This window comes from Ranitomeya variabilis, chromosome 1 (genome assembly GCF_051348905.1).
Source record: "Ranitomeya variabilis isolate aRanVar5 chromosome 1, aRanVar5.hap1, whole genome shotgun sequence".
In the NCBI taxonomy this organism is placed as follows: Eukaryota; Metazoa; Chordata; class Amphibia; order Anura; family Dendrobatidae; genus Ranitomeya; species Ranitomeya variabilis.
Window position 1 is genome coordinate 475316417 of NC_135232.1, and position 18750 is coordinate 475335166.

At 43.9% G+C, this 18750-nt stretch overlaps 1 protein-coding gene across 5 annotated transcripts in view; it reads right to left on the minus strand.

Annotated features, from left to right (window-relative positions):
* SHOC1 (shortage in chiasmata 1) overlaps window positions 1-18750 on the minus strand; it is a 549593-nt gene that overhangs the window by 151172 nt on the left and 379671 nt on the right. For all 5 annotated transcript variants that reach the window (XM_077251003.1, XM_077251012.1, XM_077251020.1 and 2 more), the window contains one exon: window positions 10645-10756. In XM_077251003.1, the coding sequence (XP_077107118.1) occupies window positions 10645-10756 (112 nt within the window). The remainder of the gene's footprint in view (window positions 1-10644; window positions 10757-18750) is intronic.

The following is an 18750-nucleotide window of genomic DNA, read 5'->3' on the forward strand; positions in this document are numbered from 1 at the left end:
AAGGAGGGGGCACCGAACCCTCACCAGAACCACCAGGGCGATCAGGATGAGCCCTATGAAAGGCACGGACCAGATCGGAGGCATGAACATCAGAGGCAGTCACCCAAGAATTATCCTCCTGACCGTATCCCTTCCATTTGACCAGATACTGGAGTTTCCGTCTGGAAACACGGGAGTCCAAGATTTTTTCCACAACGTACTCCAACTCGCCCTCAACCAACACCGGAGCAGGAGGCTCAACGGAAGGCACAACCGGTACCTCATACCTGCGCAACAATGACCGATGAAAAACATTATGAATAGAAAAAGATGCAGGGAGGTCCAAACGGAAGGACACAGGGTTAAGAATCTCCAATATCTTGTACGGGCCGATAAACCGAGGCTTAAACTTAGGAGAAGAAACCATCATAGGGACAAAACGAGAAGACAACCACACCAAGTCCCCGACACAAAGCCGAGGACCAACCCGACGCCGGCGGTTGGCAAAAAGCTGAGTCGTCTCCTGGGACAACTTCAAATTGTCCACCACCTGCCCCCAAATCTGATGCAACCTCTCCACCACAGCATCCACTCCAGGACAATCCGAAGATTCCACCTGACCGGAGGAAAATCGAGGATGAAACCCCGAATTACAGAAAAAAGGAGACACCAAGGTGGCAGAGCTGGCCCGATTATTGAGGGCAAACTCCGCTAAAGGCAAAAAAGCAACCCAATCATCCTGATCTGCAGACACAAAACACCTCAAATATGTCTCCAAAGTCTGATTCGTCCGCTCGGTCTGGCCATTAGTCTGAGGATGGAAAGCAGACGAGAAAGACAAATCTATGCCCATCCTAGCACAGAATGCCCGCCAAAATCTAGACACGAATTGGGTTCCTCTGTCAGAAACGATATTCTCCGGAATACCATGCAAACGAACCACATTTTGAAAAAACAGAGGAACCAACTCGGAAGAAGAAGGCAACTTAGGCAGGGGAACCAAATGGACCATCTTAGAGAAACGGTCACACACCACCCAGATGACAGACATCTTCTGAGAAACAGGAAGATCCGAAATAAAATCCATCGAGATGTGCGTCCAAGGCCTCTTTGGGATAGGCAAGGGCAACAACAATCCACTAGCCCGAGAACAACAAGGCTTGGCCCGAGCACAAACGTCACAAGACTGCACAAAGCCTCGTACATCTCGTGACAGGGAAGGCCACCAGAAGGACCTTGCCACCAAATCCCTGGTACCAAAGATTCCAGGATGACCTGCCAACGCAGAAGAATGAACCTCAGAAATGACTTTACTGGTCAAATCATCAGGAACAAACAGTCTACCAGGTGGGCAACGATCAGGTCTATCCGCCTGAAAATCCTGCAAGGCCCGCCGCAGGTCTGGAGAAACGGCAGACAATATCACTCCATCCTTAAGGATACCTGTAGGTTCAGAATTACCAGGGGAGTCAGGCTCAAAACTCCTAGAAAGGGCATCAGCCTTAACATTCTTAGAACCCGGTAGGTATGACACCACAAAATTAAACCGAGAGAAAAACAACGACCAGCGCGCCTGTCTAGGATTCAGGCGTCTGGCGGACTCAAGATAAATTAAATTTTTGTGGTCGGTCAATACCACCACCTGATGTCTAGCCCCCTCAAGCCAATGACGCCACTCCTCAAAAGCCCACTTCATGGCCAAAAGCTCCCGATTCCCAATATCATAATTCCGCTCGGCGGGCGAAAATTTACGAGAAAAAAAAGCACAAGGTTTCATCACGGAGCAGTCGGAACTTCTTTGCGACAAAACCGCCCCAGCTCCGATTTCAGAAGCGTCGACCTCAACCTGAAAAGGAAGAGCAACATCAGGCTGACGCAACACAGGGGCGGAAGAAAAGCGGCGCTTAAGCTCCCGAAAGGCCTCCACAGCAGCAGGGGACCAATCAGCAACATCAGCACCCTTCTTAGTCAAATCAGTCAATGGTTTAACAACATCAGAAAAACCAGCAATAAATCGACGATAAAAGTTAGCAAAGCCCAAAAATTTCTGAAGACTCTTAAGAGAAGAGGGTTGCGTCCAATCACAAATAGCCCGAACCTTGACAGGATCCATCTCGATGGAAGAGGGGGAAAAAATGTATCCCAAGAAGGAAATCTTTTGAACCCCAAAAACGCACTTAGAACCCTTCACACACAAGGAATTAGACCGCAAAACCTGAAAAACCCTCCTGACCTGCTGGACATGAGAGTCCCAGTCATCCGAAAAAATCAGAATATCATCCAGATACACGATCATAAATTTATCCAAATAATCACGGAAAATGTCATGCATAAAGGACTGAAAGACTGAAGGGGCATTTGAAAGGCCAAAAGGCATCACCAAATACTCAAAGTGGCCCTCGGGCGTATTAAATGCGGTTTTCCACTCATCCCCCTGCTTAATTCGCACCAAATTATACGCCCCACGGAGATCTATCTTAGAGAACCACTTGGCCCCCTTTATGCGAGCAAACAAATCAGTCAGCAGTGGCAACGGATATTGATATTTAACCGTGATTTTATTCAAAAGCCGATAATCAATACACGGCCTCAAAGAGCCATCTTTCTTAGACACAAAGAAAAAACCGGCTCCTAAGGGAGATGACGAAGGACGAATATGTCCCTTTTCCAAGGACTCCTTTATATATTCTCGCATAGCAGCATGTTCAGGCACAGACAGATTAAATAAACGACCCTTAGGGTATTTACTACCCGGAATCAAATCTATGGCACAATCGCACTCCCGGTGCGGAGGTAATGAACCAAGCTTAGGTTCTTCAAAAACGTCACGATAGTCAGACAAGAATTCAGGAATCTCAGAGGGAATAGATGACGAAATGGAAACCAAAGGTACGTCCCCATGCATCCCCTTACATCCCCAGCTTAACACAGACATAGCGTTCCAGTCGAGGACTGGGTTATGAGATTGCAGCCATGGCAATCCAAGCACCAACACATCATGTAGATTATACAGCACAAGAAAGCGAATAATCTCCTGATGATCCGGATTAATTCGCATAGTTACTTGTGTCCAGTATTGTGGTTTATTACTAGCCAATGGGGTGGAGTCAATCCCCTTCAGAGGTATAGGAGTTTCAAGAGGCTCTAAATCATACCCACAGCGTTTGGCAAAGGACCAATCCATAAGACTCAAAGCGGCGCCAGAGTCGACATAGGCATCCGCGGTAATAGATGATAAAGAACAAATCAGGGTCACAGATAGAATAAACTTAGACTGAAAAGTGCCAATTGAAACTGACTTATCAAGCTTCTTAGTACGCTTAGAGCATGCTGATATAACATGAGTTGAATCACCACAATAAAAGCACAACCCATTTTTTCGTCTAAAATTCTGCCGTTCGCTTCTGGACAGAATTCTATCACATTGCATATTCTCTGGCGTCTTCTCAGTAGACACCGCCAAATGGTGCACAGGTTTGCGCTCCCGCAGACGTCTATCGATCTGGATAGCCATTGTCATGGACTCATTCAGACCCGCAGGCACAGGGAACCCCACCATAACATCCTTAACGGCATCAGAGAGACCCTCTCTGAAATTCGCCGCCAGGGCGCACTCATTCCACTGAGTAAGCACAGACCATTTACGGAATTTTTGGCAGTATATTTCAACTTCATCTTGCCCCTGAGATAGGGACATCAAGGCTTTTTCCGCCTGAAGCTCTAAATGAGGTTCCTCATAAAGCAACCCCAAGGCCAGAAAAAACGCATCCACATTGAGCAACGCAGGATCCCCTGGAGCCAATGCAAAAGCCCAATCTTGAGGGTCGCCCCGGAGCAAGGAAATCACAATCCTGACCTGCTGAGCAGGATCTCCAGCAGAGCGAGATTTCAGGGACAAAAACAACTTGCAATTATTTTTGAAATTTTGAAAGCAAGATCTATTCCCCGAGAAAAATTCAGGCAAAGGAATTCTAGGTTCAGATATAGGAGCATGAACAACAAAATCTTGTAAATTTTGAACTTTCGTGGTGAGATTATTCAAACCTGCAGCTAAACTCTGAATATCCATTTTAAACAGGTGAACACAGAGCCATTCCAGGATTAGAAGGAGAGAGAGAGAGGAAGGCTGCAATATAGGCAGACTTGCAAGTGATTCAATTGAAAGCACACTCAGAACTGAAGGAAAAAAAAAAAAAAAAAATTTCAGCAGACTTCTTTTTTCTCTCCTTTCTCTGCCAATTAATTTAACCCTTTGTGGGCCGGTCAAACTGTTATGGTTCTCAATGGCAAGAGAACATAGCCCAGCATACATAGGAACTAGCTCTTGGAAGGATGGAAACTTAAACTGACCATGAACTAAACCTGCCGCACAACTAACAGTAGCCGGGTAGCGTAGCCTGCGTTTTATCCCTAGACGCCCAGCGCCGGCCGGAGGACTAACTAATCCTGGCAGAGGAAAATATAGTCCTGGCTCACCTCTAGAGAAATTTCCCCGAAAGGCAGACAGAGGCCCCCACATATATTGGCGGTGATTTAAGATGAAAATGACAAACGTAGTATGAAAATAGGTTTAGCAAAATCGAGGTCCGCTTACTAGATAGCAGGAAGACAGAAAGGGTACTTTCATGGTCAGCTGAAAACCCTATCAATACACCATCCTGAAATTACTTTAAGACTCTAGTATTAACTCATAACATCAGAGTGGCAATTTCAGATCACAAGAGCTTTCCAGACACAGAAACGAAACTGCAGCTGTGAACTGGAACAAAATGCAAAAAACAAACAAGGACAAAAGTCCGACTTAGCTGGAAGTTGTCTGGTAGCAGGAACATGCACAGAAAGGCTTCTGATTACAATGTTGACCGGCATGGAAGTGACAGAGGAGCAAGGTTAAATAGCGACTCCCACATCCTGATGGGAACAGGTGAACAGAGGGGATGATGCACACAAGTTCAATTCCACCAGTGGCCACCGGGGGAGCCCAAAATCCAATTTCACAACAGTTTGCACCTTCTTAAAGGTGCTCCCTACTGGTTTTATATAAAAGACGGACTCTTTGCGAAGATACGGTTATTGGAACTTGTACTGGAGTCCTTGCTGCATACGGACTTGCAGCTTGAAAAGTTGCACTACCTCATAGAGACTTTGTCCCCTCTTAAAGGGGATGTTCATCGATAGCACTTAAGGAATGATGATGCTTTGAAAGAAGTAATAATGTTGATATGTGAAAGTTAAATGTAACCAATTAGTTAATTGTAAGAAATGTTCAATAATGTTAATAGAAGGATGAGGACAGGAAGTGAACCCGTAGGGGTTAGTGGTGAGTCCTCTTAGGAGCCATATAGGGATGGCTCAGTAATCTCCAACTGAAAGAAAAACATGTTCTATACTGTGTATAGTAGTGGAAGGACAGAAGGCTCGGGCTGAAAGGAGCGGTCCTGTAATAGAAAGGAGAGGCAGTAGGTCTGGAGCCGTTAGGACAGGCGGTCCTGCAGACGTAAAGTAGGAGAATGTAGCACAGTTGCTTAAGCCTTATAATGTGTTATAAGAAGGTCTTTAGTGGATTCAGAGTGTACATCCTTAAAGGCAATGTTGAATTAATGTTTAAAAATTTTTGCACTTAGTAGAATACCCGGTTGGGTAAGAAAAGTTATTTGAAAGTATTTAACCATGTTTGTAACGTTTAAGTGTCCTCACCTCCCATGAAGGGAAGCTCTGTTCAAATATGCTTATTGTTATTGCACTCACAAAAATTGTATGTCTTTTTGCTGACATGTATTGTTGTTTTCTTCCCAGTCCCGGAGTACTGGATTTAACTGGGGGGGAGTGCAGCGCCCCAGAGTCCTGGTCGTTGCAGTACTGTGGCTCCGCCGCTAAGGGGGGCTATGGTACGTCTGATGGCACTGAAGGAGTTCATCTGACCAGGTATCACATACACCAATACATTTCACAGTCGGGCCTCCAGGGGAGCTAAGGGTGCTATTTATTAGGCCACTCCTCACCGTGTGGGTAAACTGGGGGTCAGGCAGGAAGTTAGTTCAGAAAGCTGACTGGGTTGGAACCAGGCAACACCTTGTGGCAGAGGGTGTTGTGGGGAAGATTCGGTAGGGTCCCTGTCAGGTTTGGGACCCTGACAGAGGCCTGGCTACAAGAAAGAACGTCACGGGACCGTGCCTGCTCAGCATAGCGGCGGTGCCCTAAGAAAGGATCAGAAGCGAGATATATTGTGCTGAGTGAGAAACGAGATCAAAGCAAGAAGGAGATTACCAGTAGGAGTCGTGCTGTAAGATCGAGGCAACATCCTACTGAGGCGCACAACCGGCGGCCGGAACGCCGAGGAAGTATTCATATATCTAGCTCCAAGCAATACTTCAAACCAACGGCAGGACAGTCAGTCACAGGCGGGCTCTCACCTAAATCACCTATGCAGACTTGGGGGGCAACCTGTGGAGAGGGGCGACTCTAGGGTCCCGGAAGAGCTCCGAGCCTACCCGTCATACGGGTGCGTCCCAACCATAACACCGGGAGGGACGGAGGATTAGCAGAACATCATCTAATCGAGTTGTTGTGAGGGAACACAAGAAACAGACACAACAGTTGTGGGGACTATCCCGTAAGCACAGCAGGGGAGGACCACAACACATAGCGCTAGCAGGAAGGCACAGATTTCCACCTGCAAGGAGAACTCTGGAGGTGCCATCGGACCGGCCGGACTTGCGCAGCCTGGTGAACCGTATTCCGGACTGAGGACCCAGAGACCTTCAGTAAAGAGGTAAAGAGACTGCAACCTGGTGTCCTCGTTATTTACTGCACCGCACCACCACCACTATCTACATCTATCACTGTACGCCCCTCAGCAGGGTCACGGACCGGGCCTAGCCACCGTGACAACCCCAGAGCAGACTAAAGAGAAGTCTCGCACTCAACTTAAGTATTTTAGTTTTGCAGAGTTTTATTGAGGTAGCACTGGAAACGTTTCAGCCTATGTCAGGCTTTCATCAGTCACGTGCTGTGCCTTTAAGAGTATGTAGATAGTACTCATAAATAGGACGCCGATCAAGCGTGATGCAGTGGGTAGAAGTCTTGTATAGAGATGGAGTGGTTAGTCAGTACCACTGAATACAAAGGAGCTCAAAAGCTCATGTGTGGGGCTCGGAGATAATCTCCTATATTGGCCAGCTATGGCTGTAGGAACCGGGGCTGGAGGGAAGCCCTGCTGCTGCGTGAGATCACCTCTCAGACGCGGAGTCCACCGCTCGTCTGTCACAGACGGTGGACTCCGCGTCTGAGAGGTGATCTCACGCAGCAGCAGGGCTTCCCTCCAGCCCCGGTTCCTACAGCCATAGCTGGCCAATATAGGAGATTATCTCCGAGCCCCACACATGAGCTTTTGAGCTCCTTTGTATTCAGTGGTACTGACTAACCACTCCATCTCTATACAAGACTTCTACCCACTGCATCACGCTTGATCGGCGTCCTATTTATGAGTACTATCTACATACTCTTAAAGGCACAGCACGTGACTGATGAAAGCCTGACATAGGCTGAAACGTTTCCAGTGCTACCTCAATAAAACTCTGCAAAACTAAAATACTTAAGTTGAGTGCGAGACTTCTCTTTAGTTTACTATATGGTTTGGGTACCTAGTCTCTGCACCTGAATATAGCAGTGCACACGGTGTTTATGTTTATAACCCCAGAGCAGAGACCCAGAGGCCCGGTACCGGGTACCCCTCGGCCCTGCGGCAGTGGGGGCGCTACAGATACATATACAGTATATACACACACACAGCTCTATATAAGCACCCAAACACACAGACAAACTCTCAACATTGAAATTGCAAAAGCAAGAAGGAAAGGTTGAGGATTAGAAGATATTTCAATGATATGCAACTGTTGAAAAAATGGAGGCAAAATTTTCAAAACATCTCAATTTATTCAGTATCAAGAATGAGCACCATACACAGAAATACACGCACTTACACGCCTTGGCATGCCATCAATGAGGTTATTAAGGGTTGTTTGCTGAATGTTTTACAATGGAGAATGCACTTGGGGAAATCATCAAATCCGCTGCTGGCAGCTCCCTTTGCAATTGTCGACCAATGACATTCAACATATGCTCAGTGGGAGTCTGTAGACGATTATACAGTATGTGCAGTATGTGTGATCATAGCATAGACTGTGAATCACAGAAGCAGTAGCTAGGGCTGTTTTGAGGTCTGTGGAAGAGGGGAGCGCTTCTTCATATAGCTTAATTTTCCTTTTTCTTGTAGAGGCTCTACTTTCTTCAGACATCTCTACCCACCTAGTTTTACCTCTGACAGTGAGAAGGTACAGCATCTAACTATTGTTTATGCCGGATTTATTGTTTATGCCGGTATGAAAATCACTGTTATCGGCTGCACATGGCCCCGGGTAAACAGGTGAACTGCTGCCAATAATATGATATTGTTTATAGGGACAGAATAATCATACAAGCAATTATTCGTCGGCCTATGTGAACAGTCCAATAAATGACCAATTATCAATTTGAATATAGTAAATTGGAGCTCATTCAATGGCCTGAAATCGACTCTTGTCAGTGCACGCTGAATGTTTTTGTGTTGTGGTGCAATACCTTACCATTTGGGGCCTCACTTTTATTTTTACCCAGGGCCACACTTTGTCTGAAACCTTCAGGACAATATCCTGTATGGTGCTTAACTTTGTGTTTTTAACTTAATGGGTAGTACTTTCTTTAGCATATTTCTCTTGTACAATATCTCTCTTTTTATTGTTTTGTGGCTAATTGTTCTTAAAGTACTTTGCATTGAATTCCTAGTTGCATTATCAGAGTCAATTTCCTTCTAATGTAATGTAATTTACTACAGGCAAATCTAAACAACTTCCACCTCTATTTTTCATTGCTTTAAATGGATATTTTGAAATCACGGCACATTTTTCTACAGTCATATAAGCACGCACAAACCTCAGCAAAGTGAACAAAGAGCCATTGTACTTCTAGAAACAAAATGAGAGAAGGGCTGTAGGGTCTATTCCCTTTCTTACTCTGTGTGTTATGCATTAATTCCTACATTTTTAATTTTATTAAGAATACATTTTTGCTATTTCATACAATTTTGCTTTACTTTTACAGGAAATCTTGCTAAAATTAAATGTAAAAAAAAGAAATACATGAATTCGTCTACGCATGAACTTTTGACCAACTTATAAATAAAAAAACACAAAAATTGAGCTTAACTAGAGTTGGTACACATGCAGAAGTTAAACGCATGTTCACATTGGCCACAAAACATTAAAACCTGCAAGAGAAAAAGTAAGCAAAAACCCTGATGTAACTAAGTAAAAAAGCAAAAGTGCATTTAAATAACACAGAGTTTTTAGTAATACTGTTTTTTTCTTTGTATTATTGCATTCTGTGCAAGCCGGGGTGTGGCCTTCCTGTTTCTGAGCTAGAGATTATATATATGGCTTCCACAGTCTGGTGTTTCACTGGTTGGGCCCAGTACTTTTGTCTGCCCTTATTCACACTGACATCATTGACACATGGTAAGGTTTTAATATTAGACAATGTAGGACTGTCCCGATCAGAGTTACCTTGACGCGGTGGGATGGCTTTTGTGCTATTTTTTTTAATCAAAAAACAGTATTACTAAAAACTCTAATTTAAATGCACTTTTGCTTTTTTACTTAGTTACATCAGGGTTTTTGCTTACTTTTTCTCTTGTAGGTTTCAACTTATAAATAGACAATTTCTCATTAACGTCTATGCACATCTATGATGGCATCATGATGGGTGATGAGCATCTGTCAAATACCTCTTATGCCACTTGCTTTTGAATTAAATAATAGGATTATAAGGGAAAAAAATAACCTGATGTTATTCAATTTTCCTGAAAACACAAGTCAGACAAAGGAAGATGAACCCCCATAGCCAGGGGTCCTCCAGCTTTCTGACTTTGAGAGCCACATTCAACTCTGACAGAGGATCGCGAGCCACATGCAGCTCCTGCCCACTTCTCAGTAGTGAAACCCAAAGCCCCCTATTATCTGTATAATGACAGCCAAAGATTTTCCACTGAAATCGCACTAAAGCAGTGTGCCGAGCTCCAGGGTTTCCTTTCTTACCTCCATTCAGATCTGCACTTCTGTGGCTACACACACAAACCACCATCTAGAGAACTACTGTTAATATCATGTGTGTGTACATAAAGAATAATACTATTTCTGGACATTATTTCAAATGTATACTATATTTTTAGTTTTATGTGCTGTCTATTTCTCCCTCCAGCTACCCCCATCTCTCTACATAGGCCTTAATAGGTACTGCAGACCGATTAGTTGACAGATTGGAGCAATTTAAGAGTGAATGATCAGTGCAGTAGACAAAAAAAATATTGATAAGTGGAAAAAGAAGCATATTTCTCAGAAAAGATATATTACAAAGTTTATTCTCTTCACTTTTATTATTGATATGTGAAAAAAGTGTAGTTATTATTTAATGTTGTACTCTTTATAGGATGAAGTAGGCGATGCAGACCCACAAAAATCTCTGACAATCTAGCACAGAACACCTACTTTTAAACTGTCAAACTGGTTTTCATGAGTAAAAATTAACTTTACATAGAAATGTATTTTTTTTTTTAGAAAATGATATTAATACCTGTATAATAATGACAGTGGACAGATCAACCGTTATTAAGGCACAGTGACTTTTCTTTCCAAATAAATTCAGAGATGTGTTATTGCTCCTCTCAATAAACATCATATTATGTCTGTAACACAGAAAATGTTATATAGACTTATACATTAATATTTTTACGTGCGCAGAATAATAAAACAGTAGTTGTAGCTTCTACATTGGCTAAATGAAATCTGTCCCCCCAGGTTTTCGTTACTCCATCTCAGAGCAGCATGATTTAGGGGAATAAGTTCCCTGATTCCACCGATGTATTACTAACTGGGCTGCTTGCTGTCATTTTTATAAAATCATTTTTATCTGCGACAGATCTAGCAGTTCTCTAATTGTTGAGCTCTGTATAATCCTGCCCACATCACTGATTAGCAGCTTTCGGTGTATCATCACAACCCTGCCAATCAGTGATGTGGGCTTGGATGGACTATATGACAACAGGTTTACTAGTTCTCTAGTGATAAAATCACTGTTTTATCAGCATGAGTTTATCAAAACTGCAATAAGTAGACCAATAAGTGATTCATCGCTGCAATCAGGGTCTTTGTCTCAATATTATCCTGCTCTCAGATTATGTAGAAAAAACCTGGTGCCAGATTTCCTTTAACAAATAATGATCACAATTTTTACACCGTGATTACACACTTTCAACACTAAGGCCATGTGCACACGTTAAGTATTTTTCGCGTTTTTTCGCTATAAAAACGTGATAAAAACGCGAAAAAAACGCTTACATATGCCTCCCATTATTTTAAGTGTATTCCGCATTTTTTGTGCAAATGTAGCCTTTTTTTCCGCGAAAAAATCGCATCGCGGAAAAAAAAGCAACATGTTCATTAAAATGCGGAATTGCAGGGGATTCCGCACACCTAGGGGTCCATTGATCTGCTTACTTCCCGCACGGGGCTGTGCACACCATGCGGGAAGTAAGCAGATTATGTGCGGTTGGTACCCAGGGTGGAGGAGAGGAGACTCTCCTCCACGCACTGGGCACCATATAATTGGTCAAAAAATAAGAATTAAAATAAAAAATAGCGATATACTCACCCTCGATGTCTTCCCGCCTCCACTGCATGCTGCCGCTTCGGTTCCTGTAGCTGATGTGCGGCGAAGGACCTTGCCGATGACGTCACTGTCCTGTGATTGGTCGTGAGCGGTCATGTGACCGCTCACGTGACCGTGACGTCACGGAAGGCCCTGTGCGCACAGACCAGCTATAGGAAGACGAACGGACGCCGCTGATGAGATGTCTGGGTGAGTATAAGCATTTTTTAATTTTTTTTATTATTTTTAAACATTCTATCTTTTACTATAGATGCTGCATAAGCTGCATCTATAGTAAAAAGTTGGTCACACTTGTCAAACAGTATGTTTGACAAGTGTGACCAACTTGTCAGTCAGTTTTCCAAGCGATGCTACAGATCGCTTGGAAAACTTTAGCATTCTGCAAGCTAATTACGCTTGCAGAATGCTAAAAAAACGCGAAAAAAAACGGAAAAAAAACGCAAAAAAAAAAAATGCGGATTTCTTGCAGAAAATTTCCGGTTTTCTTCAGGAAATTTCTGCAAGAAATCCGCAACGTGTGCACATACCCTTATTGTAATTCCCCCAGAGTGGGGGAAGAGAACATACGGAGGGCTATCTCAGGAGATAAGACAAGGGTGGAGGGTTCAGCATCTTCACCTTCAGAAGTATCCCGGGGAGTAGGGTGAGCTAGGGTGCCCACTAGTGTTAGGGCCAGGAAAGGAACCTGTCATGACCCGACAGCTGGGTTGTGACAGATAGCTATATTATATTAGATTAGACTTCCTTTGGCCTTTAGAATCACAGCAATAAATTACACTATATGTTAAATCGTTCTGCAGGAATATTGGCAAATTTTGTACAGTAGGTACTGATAGGATCTAAACATCCTTTCTACTTTGTACCAGAGATACTTTACAGGTCTAATGATCTGGGGACTGAGGAGTTGCCTTTCATTGCCTATCGGTCAGAACAATTCTTGACAACCTCCGCTGACCCATTAAATTAAGTTGTTTATACTACGGCTTGCCTACATTGGACACATCTTACGCAGATAGCAATCACTGGAGGAGATCAAGCTCAGAAGAATAGAAGGAACAAGGCGAAGAGGAAGAGCAGCAACCCAATAGCTAGAAAAAATCAAGATAACAGCAAAGAAGATCCTGGTGGACCTATCTAGGTGTGACAGGGGAATAGGGTAGACTAAGGTTGGTTACCCGGGCCCCTGCGATATCCCTCAGGCTAGGGAAACCCTGTCTGTCCCTTTCCCAGAAGTTACACTAAAGGTGTGCATTTCTGGGCCGCCAGGCCTGACCCTGTCTCCTGTTTCAGCCCTAAGCTGAAACCACCACCCACCACCCAGTGAAGAGACCACACACCAATCCCCACAGAAAGCACAGACAGGGAAACTAAAAACACACCACGCCGCAGACTCACAGGAAAACACTATAATGTGCACAGGGCAAAACAAATACAAATATAGGAAGGAGAAATATGACAAAGGATTATACACCACCAGATACGATATTCCTACAACAAGACCACCACTCCAGACCATAATCACCAGGCATAAAGCACAAGCTATAATCGGCGACGCCCAAAAGGCCAGCGCGACTATTTAAAGGCCGTGGGCGTGACCCAGCCTCCAACCTGATTACCAGCTAGATTAACCCCGAGCAAGCTGGATAAAATCTAGCCGACGCCACTGAGCGTGTAGTAGTGGACTTAAGTGGAATTACTGCTTTCTGTCGGACGCCCTAGTGTGAACAGCGTCCGACATGACACTAGGTTTGCACAAAATCGATTTTCCTGGAGCATTCATCAATCAGGTAGCCATGGCTTGAGATTGAGCTGAAGGTCGTAATAATAATATTACCGGTAATAATAATCATGTCCACATTATTCTCTTTTGATTAATGCTTTCTTGCTTGATTACACCTTTGTATGCTCTTGAAATGAGGAAATTCCATCAGTTGGGCTTTTTGTTAAATCCTGGCCCTGGATAGTCTCGCATGAATGACCTTGCCTTATTTGAAGTTTCTGAGATCACTTTATTTTACCATTATGATTTGGATTCATATTGAAACTGATCCACAGAAAGTAAGAATTTTTCTGAATATATTCCCACGCTAGAGTTCATATGAGTTTATGCCACCAAGGGGGCGCAGCTTCTATGACAGCACCGCAAGTCAACGAAGCTGCATTCCATTCATTTCCCAGTTTTTACAGCCAGGGGCGGCTGCATTAGAAGGCTCCTGGTTGTAAATGTATTTAACCCCTTCAGATGGATTTACATCGTGGGATATGACTGTACGGCGGACAGGTATGGGATATTGTTGCTTTTTTATTTTCCTTTTTTTTCAGAAGACGAGGGACGTCAGTTGGATTAAGTGTACAATAAAGATATTAAAACTTCATGTGTTTATTTATTTCATTAAAATACTTTATTCATGATGTGTGTGTATTTTTAAACTTTTTATTACTATTGCATTAATAATGGATAGGTGTCTTATTGACATCTCTCCATTATTAACCTGGCTTAATGTTACCTTACATTAGCAAGGTGACATTAACCCTTTATTACCCCATATCCCACCGCTACACAGGAGTGGGAAGAGAGTGGCTAAGTGCTGGAATAGGTGCATCTTCCAGATGTGCCTTTTCTGGGGTGGCTGGGGGCAGATGTTTTTCGCCAGGGGGGGCAATAACCATGGACCCTCTCTAGGCTATTAATATCTGCACTCAGTCACTGATTTTCCCATTCTGGCGGAGAAAATTGCGCGGGAGAGCACGCCTGTTTTTTCCGTGATTTAACCCTTTATTTTAACACCTAGAGCTCCAAAATTTTGCGCACACACACACACACACACACACACACACACACACACACACACACACACACACTACTAACATTATTAGTGAGGAACATATAAAAATATAATGGATGTATGTAAACCATGTAAACCATGTCTCATATAATGTCGGGTTTGATAAGGAGATAGCAAAAGCCATCAATTGAATTACCGGTTTTTATGATATCTAGCTGTGTATTAAATATAAATATATATATATATATATAATGTGTCTCACTGACAAATATATATATATATATATATATATATATATATATATATATATATAGACTGTATATATGTTTTTAAGAATATTTGAGCCGATGGATCCATGATATGTCCATTTTGCAAGCCTGCGAGAAAAAAATCATACGGATTTCATACGGATGACACACAGATAATTTTTGAAGAAAAAATCGCATCCTCGCATTGAATACTGATCACTGTTCAGGAACTTTTCTGCGTATTTCGGCCGTAAAAAACGGACCGTATTTGGATACGTTAGGTCTGACCCCGGCCTTATACTTAGCGATCACATGACCACCTGATCTGGTGGAGGAAACACCGTTAGCACTTCCTATTACTGTCTATATCAATCAGGAAGGCAGAGACAGTAGAAAACCATCTCTCTTTTCTTTGGGGAGTCCGTCTGTGTTTGACATGATTGCGTGCAACTGCTCTACTGCAACTTTTAGAATGTTCCTGTAGAGTAGAACATGGTCCTGAACTAGTTAAACTACTTATTTGCAGTCATAAAGGTGTCTTTTTTTAGCATATGTGAAAAAAGCTTCCACTTGGCTATAGCTGTTTTTTAGTGCTGCAATTCTCCAACTTGATTCAATCTTTTCCTTTTGGAATTATTCTTGCTGACAGCATCAATGGTGAGCAGATGCTTAGCTAGGTGTTCAGGGGGGTGAAACTTCTGAGTGGGCCCTAACCAGGTAACCCTGATTACAACTATGGTGGTGCACCCTAATTGGGGGCATAGGGGAACTTTAGCAGATGACCAGGCTGAAAATACATCTCTATACAAAGGCCAGAACTGATATAACTGAAATACAGTGACCTTATAGTGGTAGATAGATACCACTGCTGCAGAACATACAAGAGATTACTGTACAGTTACATATTAAATTATTAGATGATTTATAGCTGACGTTCTTTCAGATAGTCGTTCAGTTTTCCATCTGGCCCAGACTGACATGATGACTTCTTCCAGCAACCACTCATCTGCAGAAATTTCAACAAAGACACATTTGACTTCTCATAATTCCAGCACTGTCCTCATCTATCCCCAACCTGTACAAATGATTCATCCTGCTGATACTCCAATACTGGGCTGCTGCCGAATGTGTCCCTATTACTACACCTGCTGTGTGGTACAATAACATTGCTCCATTTAATGCCTACTACGGTGCCCCTTACAAAGTAAAATGCCTCCTTTGTGCCCTCTAGATGGTAAAAATGCCCCACAGAAAATTTTAATACTCTATGTAAGTGCCCTAGATAATAGTGGCCACATTTTGCCCCTAGAAAGTAATAATGCTCCCTAAGTACCCCAATAAAAATAATGCTTGTTAAGTGCTCACTTAACATTTAGTAATGTCCCAAGACCCTCCATCTACAGTAATAATGTACTCTTAGTAATAATGTACTCTCAGTTCCCCCATGTTCAGCTCCTCTATAGACTGTAAAATGGGCTAACAGCTCCCTTATGCACAGTATAATTGTCATGGTTTGGACAGGGTTCATGTCCTGCCCTCTCAGGGTTAATTGTATCTGGCCTCCTTTTGCATCTGGGAGGGATATTTAAACCCACTCTGAACCTAGTTTCCCTGTCAGTTATACTTTTGTTCTGTCTGTGTATCTGACCCCCTGGTGTGTGTGTGCATACTGTGTTTGACTGTTTTCCTTTGTTCTGACCTCCTGGCCTGGCTGTTTTGACTTTGTCACCTCCTGTCTCTCTTTTGGTACTCCATTGCTTGGTTCAGCTCCCTGATCTCTGGCTTTCACCTGACTATCCTTCTGTCTCACCCCCCCCGTGCCTCATTGATATCCCGGTTTTGACCTCAGCACATTTGACTTCTCTCCGGCACTGTCCGGCTCCCAGGCACTCCGGCTCCTGTCTCTACCCTCGGCCACTCCCCCTCAGTCACGTAGTTCAGGTCCTGCTCACTGAGTTCTTCGCCACTCTACTTGTGTCTTCCTTACTACTGCGAGCCGCCCGCCTTGCGGCAGGTACACCCGGGGCTTGTGACAATATAACTGACCCCACATTCTCTTCCCATCTGGTCGGGTGGTGGGGTTCTTGCTATTATGAATCCGGTAAGGGCTCTCTCGGATCAAGTAAGTGAGCTCTCTCTGTTAATGCAGAAGCTGTCTATGGAACAGCAAGCCCAGGCTCACTCGCATCTACTAGTGCAGAGAGATGTTGCAGGCGCTTTACAGGGTGCTGTTCTGTCGGGGACTCGGGATGGGGGCCCCACTGATGTGTCTCTCATGGACCCCGAGCCACCGTTAAAATTACCTGACAATTTTTCCGGGGATGAAAAGTTGTTTAGGGTTTTTAAAGAAGGATGCAAGTTTTTTTTTGAGTTACGTCCCCGTGCTTCTGGAAATGAAAGGCAGAGGGTGGGGATCATTATGTCCTTGTTAAGGGGGGGCTCCACAGACATGGGCTTTCTCCCTCTCTCCCTCCGCACCGGAACGTATGTCAGTGAATCTGTATTTTGAGGCTCTGGGACACATTTATGAAGAGCCTGATAGAGTGTGCCTGGCAGAGGATATGGTGATGAGTGTGACACAGGGGAAGCACTCAGCGGAATGGTTCTGTTCAGAGTTTAGATGCTGGGCTGCTGAAGTGTCCTGGAACACCGCCACCCTGAGGGGGTTGTTCCACAGGGGCCTGTCCAACTGTCTACAGGATGCTCTGGCATTACATCCACCCCCGATACTCTGGAGGACGCAATGACTCAGGCGGTTTGCATGGACCAAAGGCTCTGTGTTAGAGGAGTGATGAGGCAGGAGTCTCCATTATACTCCAACCTGAGTGACATTGCGTCAGACCCTGAGCCCATGGAGGTTGGGGCAATCTCATTGAAGGAAAGAGAGAGAAGATGCCATAGAGACAACCAGCTATGCTTTTACTGTGGAGCCTCAGGACATTGGAAAAAGGACTGTCCCTCCTGTCCTTCTTCAGCCAAGCTGTTGAGAAACGCCTTAGTCTGGGTAATGATCGAGGAAGTTGCCCAGACTGTCAGGTACATTTTTCTTCTTCAGGTGGAATTGGAACTTGCTGGCGGTCCCATAGTGACCACCGCCTTTGTTGACTGCGGTTCTACTATTAACCTGATTGATGCTCGGGTGGTGACTCTTAATAAGATAGGGAGAGTCAGGCTTAAAGATCCTGTTAAAATCGTGGCTATAGACTCCTCTCACCCGTGATGGAATTTCCTCTATGTCTGAAGTTTTTTCGCTGAAAGTGGGTCCTACTCATGTTGAAAATTAAGTTGTTTTGTTCTGAATAATTTTCCTGCAGGGCTGGTATTAGGGATGCCTTGGCTTCAACGCCACAACCCTATTATTGATTGGGTCATGGGGGAGATCATTCATTGGGGATGTAAGGCTAACGGTTTGTTTTGTAACTTGGTACCTCTTGTCACCCCTGTAAAATCTGTGTTATTGTCGTCTGTCAGTCTGGAGGGTACTCCGGAGTACTTTGAACACATGGTTTCCGAAAGTGAGGCTGAGGCGCTTCTACCACATAGACCTTTTGATTGTGCTCTTGATTTAGTTTCAAGAGCCAAGTTACTCAAGGCTCGTCTGTTTAATTTGTCTGAGCCAGAGCGTCAAGCTATGAAGGAGTACAAAACCGAGAGTCTCTGCAAGGGGAATATTTGGCCTTCTGTTTCACTTGGGCAGCAGGGTTCTCTTTTGTAAAAAAAAAAAAGATGGTGGTTTGCGGCCGTGCTTCGACTATTGGGAACAGAACAAGATTACGGTGGAAAATATGTACCCTCTTCCCCTGATCCCTGATCTCTGTAACCAACTCACCGGGGCCAAATAGTTCTCTAAGCTTGATTTATGAGAGGTGTTATGACCCCAATGGCAGAGGGTCTCAGAAATAATTACTAAGTCTGCAAACACAAAAAACCAGCTCATAGGGCAGTGGTAACTGGGCTGACCGTATATCTAATCCTAG